The sequence below is a fragment of the Pseudopodoces humilis genome, chromosome 3 (assembly GCF_049639895.1).
Source record: "Pseudopodoces humilis isolate 2021_Gansu_Grassland_sample_001 chromosome 3, ASM4963989v1, whole genome shotgun sequence".
In the NCBI taxonomy this organism is placed as follows: domain Eukaryota; kingdom Metazoa; phylum Chordata; class Aves; order Passeriformes; family Paridae; genus Pseudopodoces; species Pseudopodoces humilis.
This window is the reverse complement of record NC_142202.1, coordinates 23,100,070-23,109,290: the sequence shown is the minus strand read 5'-3', so window position 1 is coordinate 23,109,290 and position 9,221 is coordinate 23,100,070. Positions and strand designations below refer to the sequence as shown.

The window sequence follows — 9,221 nt, the reverse complement described above, 5'->3', positions numbered from 1 at the left end:
CTCTCCTGCCCTGCCCCTCCCTGCCAGGGGCTGCTGCCCAGCTTCCCTTTTGGCCCAACGAGAAATTTCATCAAGTCCTGCTCTCACCATTGCCCCTTTCAAGTATAAGGGAAATATGTAAAGCTGATACCAGCATAAGGCAAAGCACAGAGCAGAAAAGGCTGCTCAGGCACTGTCTGCTAACCATGCTAACCTGCTAACCATGACTCACTTTGTGACAGGCAACCACATAGAAAAAGCCACCAAGCACTCCAGGCACCAACAGACCCTTCCCTTGGAGATGCTGGAACAACCTCAGTCCTTTATGGAAAAAATATCCCAATTTTGAGTTTGCATAGAATACACTGGACTCAGGCATTTATTTGAAATACAAACACACAAAAAACAAGAATCAAAGAAATTATATTTATCTTTTATTTTTATTTTTTTACAAAAATAAACAATTTGAGAAACAAAAGCACATTTTTCCTGACTGTACAAACTACAAAACAGTATGACATTGGTCACTTCAGCATTTACTTCATTGCTTTCACTGAAAGCAAATTCTCTAGACACACCCTGCCTTTAAGATGCATTTTATATAGAATTAAGGCTAGCATTCATTTGACATCATTAAGGTCATTCACTTCATTCACTCTAAGAATCAGCAAGCGATGCCTTAGAAAACCAAGGACCTGATGATAAAAGGTACAAATAACTGCAAGATAGTCATTAAATTAGTACAGTTCAACCAGCTGGACTGCTTTGCCAGTCTGTCAAAGATGTGGCTTCCTGAACAATTCAAACTGATTCAACTAAAGTCTTAAGCACAGGCTTAATTGTAAGCATATGCTTAGGCCTATCCAGCAAAGCACACGGCACTTGGGTAAGTCCCTGCCCTTTCAGCAGGACTATTCATATGCTTATGTGATTTGCTAGAGTACAAAATGACTCTTTCAAATTAAAAATGAAACTTTATGATAACATTGGAAGCAAAAATGAAAATTAGTTGCAGTCTTGCAATTCTAAACATAAGCAATTCCTTCCGTTTGACAAATACGCCGGCACTGCATATTCCATAGCTTTAACACAAATGCTGATTGTCCTCAGTAACGTTTGCTATTCAGCAGACAAACTGATACGCTTCAGTTCCTCTGTTGTGATTGTACGTGCCCAAATAAATATCAGTGTGGAGGATACAGGTTTCCCAGAGAAATGATCAGCTTTCATCCCTGGACACACACGTATAGGTCAGAAATGTTATGCTAACCTTGGTTAGAAAAGCCAGAGCTGCCAGCTGATTTATAACTAAAATTATACTCTAACAGTGTATCATCTCTTGTACTTCGCTTTGGGTTGTTTTGTTTTCTTTTTAAATCACATTTTCAAAATCTTGTTTTATTGCACATTCATCCTGGTCATGCAGGTTATTTCTTTAAAGTTTCCTTTAGCACTCTATAGATTAGAATGAGTAATAGTGCAATTATTTCCCCGGCCACAGCTGCCTTCTACCTAACAGCTGCCTATATTTATACACAAACAGCTCTTATCACTCACGTGTCAGACTGAGCCATTTTAGGTGTCAGTCTGTCACCTTCACATATGTTATCTTGTCAGGATCAGGCACAATATGATTTGAGGCCATCTTGAAGAAGACAAGCTGCCGACCTGCATTGAATAGGAAAGGAGGGGAAGGAGAAAATATTTAGAAGTGATGAGCAAAAGGTTGCCTACCTTAATATACTGACATTTCAAATTCTTCACACTTCAACCTATGCATTCTTCAGGCCATGCAAGACTCTCTTAACTTCAGCTGGTATAAGCCTGAACTGTTTTTGTCTAAAATGACACCAAAGTTCCCCCGGTTTTGGTATCTTTACTCTTACCTAATTATGGTCAAGATACAGGTGTGCACAGCTAACACAGTAAATGAAGGAAAGGTCTGAAGATTTTAATACAAATTCCATGTGGTCTTTAAAAAAGTATTTTGAGACTCCCACTGATAAGAAAAGTCTTGAGTTCAGGGCTTAAATGAAGGACATTTGTTTGATTGTACAGAAGCAGAATCATATTTGCACGCTTGATCTTTACAAAACTGATCAGTGCAATGTATATTAAACATGACTTTCTCTGAAACGGCTCTTGTTGATTGCTTTGTAGCTCTGGGCTTTAAACAAGCTGTAACGATGTTTCTGGTCCTCAGACAAAAAGCAGCAGCAAGTGACAACAGCCTGGGTAGCATAAGGCACTTGCTGAATGTATATCGAAGGCCAGTGGGGGCTGAATTTGGCAAGGTTTCTTTGTTTGGTATCTGTGGGAGCCACAGCACAGCTCTTCTATCTCCCCACACTCACTGACCTGGCACCTTATTCACATTCCTGACTCCCAATGAGCTCCTGCTGCCCCACAGACCTTCAAAATCACTGCCTTTCCTTGCAGCAAAGACCACAGAGATACACTCCATTATCTGCTGTATTTCTGCCTTCCCTCTCTAAACCTGAGAAAATCAAATGCTATTTGCTCCCAGCCTGCCTCTCTAGGGGGCTCCCAGAACACTACTCTCTTTAAAAGTATCACATGGCAAATAGGATGCCTCAACTGCTGAGCAAAGGTTTCTGAGGTTCTGAGCTGCAGGTTTCAGGGACTCAGGTGCTCGTGCATTAGGAATGATATGGCAAAGGGAATGACAAATCAGACTACAAATATTGCTGCTAAGTCCCATTTGCTTTTAATATTGCAACCTGAGATAGGAGCTGCTATAAGCTTCCTATGAATTCCCCTGAGCCAGAATAAATACTTTTTTAGTGTACTTATTAACTTCAATATTCCAGCTACAGATAGTCTGACATGATGACCTAGTAGTCACTGGTGAGCCATAGGCAAGGTTAACAGAAATTAGTTTTTTCTTGGTTCCATGGAAGTCCCTGTTAACACCTCCCAGAAGCACAAAAATGCAAAAGAATAACATTTCAGATCCTGTGGTTTGGTAACCTGGAGTCCGCATGCTTAGCCCTCTAGTGTCAGCTCTTGTGAGCCTGTCTGTACTTTCTGCTCCCCTGACAGCTGGCAAAGAGAAGCCTCACCAAAAAGAAGCTGCCTCAGCTGAACATTCAGAAACGACCTCACTTCTAGATGCTGCTGGTGGCTCCCACAACCCAGCACAACACACTCCCCAAGCTGTATTAAAACACTTAGAGCAGCCAAAATAGGTGACTCAACTGCTGCTTCTGCTCCACAGCATCCAGGACCTACCTGTCCAAGTAGTCTGGTTAGTTAGGACAAAAGCTTTGCACTGGGAGTAGCTGTCACAGATCTCAATGGCTTCGCTGACATCAAACACGGAGAGGAGACAGCCCTTGTGATGGTAGGATGGCCAGCATCTGTAGTTCTCATCAGGAATAAAGGCTTCAGGCACCCGTCTGTACTCTGCAAATCAGAGCAATGCAGTCATTTGAAAGCTCCAGTAAACTGGTTGTTTTTAACAGGCAAAGTTTATTAGAACAGCTTAGGAGTAGGATATATGACGGAAAAGCTGACAGTTTAGACTGTACCAGCTCTGGTTTATTCCCAAATGTGTTTATAGCTCTGCACCTTACTTTCCTTTTCCTTTCCTCCTTTCTTCTTCTCACCTTTTTTCCACAAAGCGTCTGTAAATAAACAGTCTGTGCACAAAACCCCTTCCCCTTCCCCACTGCGGAGGCAAGGCTTTGGTTTTATTAGGAGTTTTACAGGAAGAATGTCCCATTGAATAAACAGCATCCACTTGAATGAACTGACTCACTGTCCTACTTCTCAACAGTGAGCAGGATTGTCGGGGTGAGACCTGACCAGGCGTTTCCAGCCCTCCCTCTCCCTCAGAAGAGCATGCTATTTTTCTCTGGCTCCTTTAGAGAAGGAAGAAAAGACAGGCTTTTAATTAAGCAAACTTTTTTTGCTTGCTCAGATTAGGACAAAAGAGGAGTCGCTTGATGGGCCTCTGAAGAGAAGGGGGAGGAAAAGTAGCGGGAGCATGTCAGCGTGGTCCTCGCCCAGCGCCTCCGCGCTGCCCCACCGACTGCTCCTCTCCCTTGGCTGCCGTTCAGTCTCACTTGCCTTTATGAGCTGCCTCTTGTTCTCTGTTCACAGCGCCTCTCACTTTCCCAGCCACTAACGGGGCTTTCTCTAATGAATGCATCAGCAAATTCAACTGATCATTTATAAACATTTCTATTTAGCCTCCAGACGCACAAATTAATGGTTCCCTCCTGTCTCTCCTCCCCATGTCCTATTCAAAAAACTAAATACATTCTATATTTCTTCTAATTGTATCTATTATGGAAACCAGAGCTGCCTGCCCCGACTCACAGCCTATTCTTAAGTCACTTTGGTTCAGGCATTTTCTGCCTGGGTCTGCTGATTCAGCCTGCTAATATTTCATACAGCACATTGTACGAACACCACCAAGTCAAAGGCAAGTGTATCTGCTAGTCCAAACTGTCAGTATTTCAACTGGGAAAAGAAGTGCACATTCACAAATGCTCATTCTCACCACACAGTCTGAAACAGTGGGAAACAAATGTAGTAAATACACTCTATTTTAAGTCTTAGCTCATTAAAAGTATCATAAGAAACATTCCCAAACAAGAAGCAAAATCAGAGCTGATCATGCTCCAGTTAAATCAAAAGCAAGAAAGTTTTCTTAATTCAGAAAATGCAGATTCATGCACAAGAAGAAAAAAAATTCAAAACATAGTTCCACATTATGACCAGGCATTTCTCCATGAGAAATATTTATGCATTTCTTCTGAAGAGAAGTCAGAGCATAAATCAAACCGATGGTGAGGTAAAAGTTCCTTTTTTCCCAGTTTCTGTATCAACTGTAGTGCAATAATAACTGAATGTAACAGTATATTGTCTTATGTCCACACGGCAACTGCTGAGTATTGATATGTACCTCACAGCCTAGGACAGTAAAATGATGTGCACAAATTAAAAGCATAAGAAAAATCAATTCCCTGGAGTTAGCACCATATATAACCACTTGTATCAGCATACATGCTACGTTGACTGGATATAAAATGTTATTATCCACAGCTCCTTTTTGCAAGCCACAGAATTGTCACCTCACACTGCACTGTGCCGAGCCCCACGCCACAGAGGACATTCACAGAAGGGTGGTCCTTGCTGTGGCAGCAGGAGATGAAGCATCTGCCTGATTTTCAGTGACAGCAGGGAGCTTGTCCCAGCCCTTGCTGAGGGCACTTTGGGAGTCTGACGGGCTCCATGCTGGGGCTGGAAGTTGCAGCATCCCTCAGCACACCATCACAGCACTAAGACAGCAGTCCTGCATCATATCACCTATTTTGCTTCACACAAAGGAGAAGCCCACCTTGAGAAATTTAATATTTAAATTATTTCAATATTTCAATTCCTCTGAGCACAGATATGTTTTGTAATAGCACTTAATATAGCACTTAATATAGCACTTCCCTTCTCCTCAGCACTGTTCCCAGTACAGCTCTTAGGGGTTAGACTTTCAGCTGACATACACAGACTTCAAAAGAGCAGCAGCGATTTACATGACCTGAGGATAAAGTTCTCCCTTTCCACTGCCTTTTTCAAGGTGACCAAGCCTGGTAAATCATCTGGGCAGCTCAGACACATTAATCAACAGAGCTGGGCCAGCAGTAACTGCGATGGCAAGGTCCTGGTTTGAGTGTTCAAGTGAGGACGGAATCAGTCATGCCAGGATGGTCCCACCATGCAGCAGAGCTCTGTGGCTGTCCTTTCTCTCCTTGCTGCTCCCTGCCAGTTCCTGGACAAGGGAAAGCCACCACTTCTCCAGTGACTCATGGGAACATACAGGAACGTGTGTGACACAGATCCAAAGAGCATTTTCCTTTGGCTGTGAGATCACCAAGCACCACAGTGGAAACACAGCCACTGAAATCTAAGGGAAAGCATACAGTCACACAGGTTCCACAAGGGCAAACTCTCAAACTCTGGCAGGGCCTCCAACTGGCACAGGCCACTGGATACCTGCAGTCTGGAGACTGAACCTATGCTGCCTGCAGGGAGGAGAGTGGGATGCAGTGAGAGGGAAAGGCAGGAAGGCAACCCCTCTCTCCCCTTGCATGGCAAGCAGCAGCACTGGCTGCCTGGAAGTGCCTCCCCTTAGGAGCATCCCAATGGGAAGGCAGCCACAAGGAGTAGACAGCAAGATACACAACGGCCCTGCGCCCTGGTTCCTGCTCTCACACCAGCCAGGCACTCCTGCTTCCCTGGAAAGCCAACACGGGACCTCCTCTCAAACTGTTACAGTCAGCACTGATCAGAAACTCATTGCAACACCAACCAGGTGGTGGTCTAAGCAAACCGCACTTCTCTTCAAAACTCATTCAACTCCAGCAGAGCAAAGCAGCTGCCTTGCCCATTTGCATGGCAAAGGCAAGTATCCCTGGAATCTCTTACTTTCATGGCGTCAAAATAGGAGCTTACCATTTAGCTCCTATTTGTATGAGTTGTGAAGAAACACACTCCTCTCCTATGAACTAGAAGAACCTCCTGAAGGATGCTCCTCCACTGAGATGTGTCCCAGCCATGACATTAGGTCCAGCCCTCAGGAGAGCAGGGCTTCCCCTACACCTTTAAATTGAACACCACAGTGCAGTTACTCAATTAAGCAGTACTCCAGTGGTTAAAAGACAGCTCCAGCTCAAGTTTTTGTCCTGCCAAGACCTGAAACTTTCTTAAATGGAGTCCTTGGAATTTGAAGGCTCACAGCAGTAAATCACATCATAAAAAGGTCAAAGTTCTGGTCAATTTCCAGACTAATGGTGTTTAAAAGCAATAAATGCTTGCCTAATACTATAAATGCAGCCATAAATTTACACTTTTGCATACATACACATAGCTTGACAGAGAGTACATAAAGTCTATCAAGGTAATGGCAAGGAACAGATCAGAGAAATGCAAGGCATCCCTACTGGTATCAGCAGAAAAAGAATCCTCTCCTCTATCTACTAATTTTGTGAGGATTGAAGCAAATAAATGCCAAGCAGTAAGCCTGATCTTGATGTCACTTACAATGCATTTAGTCCAGAGTTTAACACAGAGGAGGTAATAGATGAGCTCACAATTAGATAGATTCTACTCCATTTTTTCTTGTAAACATTTTGGAACTTCAAGATACCTTGCTATGCTGAATGCAGACAATCTCCAAAAGTCTTATTTTGTGATGATTTTTATAGTTTAAAATATTTTTACAAGGTTGTTCTGATCAATCAAAACATGCTGCTTTGATCAGGCCAAAATCTTATAAGTTTCTTAGCATGTTAGCCACATCCCCATGACGGCCGCAGTGATCCTCAAACCAAGATCACTCACTTGTTATGACAAGTAAGAGAGGCATCTTTAAAAGCAATCTGCAGCATCACTGACCAGTGCAAGAGCTATATAAAAAAGCCAATGCTTTAAATTCTTATTCTTTTTTTTTCCATCAAAAACCACCTGCATTGCCCCAAAGCCGACTACAATCTATAAACATACTCATTTTCACTGTACTAGACTGAATCACATAAAGAGCTCCACAAGTATATAATAAACTATGTGAAACCGCCTGTGGTTTCCCCCCTTTTAGCCTGTCTGAATCACCCTAAATCTGACTTTAATCAGCCCTAATGACCGTTTATTTCAGCCACAGCAGCCAGACTGCATTTTTACTACCAACTCCAGCTACTTACTGGAGATTTGCCCAGTTGTCTTATCACCTGCCAATACACTGTGGGTCAATGACAGAGACACAACCACGTTCATCCTTGAGAGAAAAGTCATGTTGCCCCTCTTTCTCCCTCCTTTTTTCCTCCAGTGTCAGGAAGAACACTGGCAGTCAACTCTGGAATTGCTTTTGATTGCTTTCCTCACAAGTAAGCAGAAAGAGCCGGATCTTGCCAATATCAGCAAAAGTGGTATTGAGCAGTGTTTTGCTCTACAAACAGTCCCCTCTGATTCCAAGGGAGCTTTTGGAGAACAGTGTTGGATCCAAAATAGACAATAATACACTGATGTTTTCAGTACGCTTCATTTTACGCTGAACTTTTCCTCATGTTCCAATAGCTCACATTTAAACACACTTCTGACAACAGGCCCTGCAAAGCACCCTGCACAGTTTGCTACAAAGAGCGACTTTCTGGTGTGTCTGAGGAAACGAGAGGGCAGGCCTGTCCCGCAGGCCTCTGCTTTCAATCAACCCTGACGCATCCCAACTGTGTGGAAAGACAGGCTGGCCTGGCAGGACACAGCTTTGCAGTCAGACAGGAGCTAGCCCTGATCTTTTGGGGAGCGTTTCCGTCCTCTGGCAGTTTCCTGCACACGGGCTGGGAGTGAGGCCTTGCCGCTTTTTATGCGCTTCCATTGTGCTCGCAGTAGAGCCATATTTAAATCGGTATGCAGGCTGTCACTGAAACACAAATAAATTTTGAGAGGAACGACATGTTCCCTTGCATTTTATTCCTGTTAACATGACACAGCTGGAACATTTTTCCTGCCTCATGCCCAACATCCCAGGGAGCTATTCCATACCCACAGCCACCTCTGTGGTACACACCAATTTACCAAAGGCAACGAACCCAAAATGTCCTACAGACGCTTAAACATTGCATGTGATCCACTCGATTGTAAAAACAATGATGCTGGTGATGGACAAGGCAGAAGTTGCCTAGGGCTACATGTTGGGGGCATTTAAGCTTGAAGATAGGTGCCCGCAGGATTTATAAAAGACACCGTTTAGTGTTCTGGCAGGGAATTGAGGACCTCAGCAGAAAGTATTTTGCTGTGCAGTGCCAAATTGGACAGGGAGAAGTTTAGCAACAGCAGAACACATTGCTCAGGGAGCAGGGAAATGGTTTGCACAGTGGTGGAGATACAGGTGAGTGGTGACTGCACAGCTGCACAGACCCACTGAGCTGCCAGTGCCACACAGGTGCAAAGGAACCTGCTCCTCTATTCCTGTGCGCTGGGATTGCCTGGCTCCTGGTGTGAGAACCCTCCAAGCAAGGCAGGCTGTAAAGGGAGACTTTCTGCCCTGTGCACCTTTCCCCCTCAGCCCTGAGGGCTCTGGGAAAGGGACACCAGAGGCACACGTACAAAAATAACCAAAAAATTATAAAGCTGATAAGATTTATTATGTTATGATAGAGTAGGAATTTGGGCTCCAGTTTGTAAAGTGATTTTAATAATTCTTGGGTGGATTTACAATTTCCTAA

General features: G+C 43.7%; 1 protein-coding gene across 1 annotated transcript in view; it reads right to left on the bottom strand.

Moving 5' to 3' along the window:
* Positions 1-391: 391 nt before the first annotated feature.
* Positions 392-9,221, bottom strand: part of PKDCC (protein kinase domain containing, cytoplasmic) — a 36,227-nt gene continuing 27,397 nt past the window's right edge. Inside the window, exons 6-7 of the mRNA XM_005523431.3 lie at positions 3,232-3,405; positions 392-1,647 (exon numbers count right to left, since the gene is read on the bottom strand). Of these exons, the coding sequence (XP_005523488.2) occupies positions 1,562-1,647; positions 3,232-3,405 (260 nt within the window). The 3' untranslated portion in view covers positions 392-1,561. The remainder of the gene's footprint in view (positions 1,648-3,231; positions 3,406-9,221) is intronic.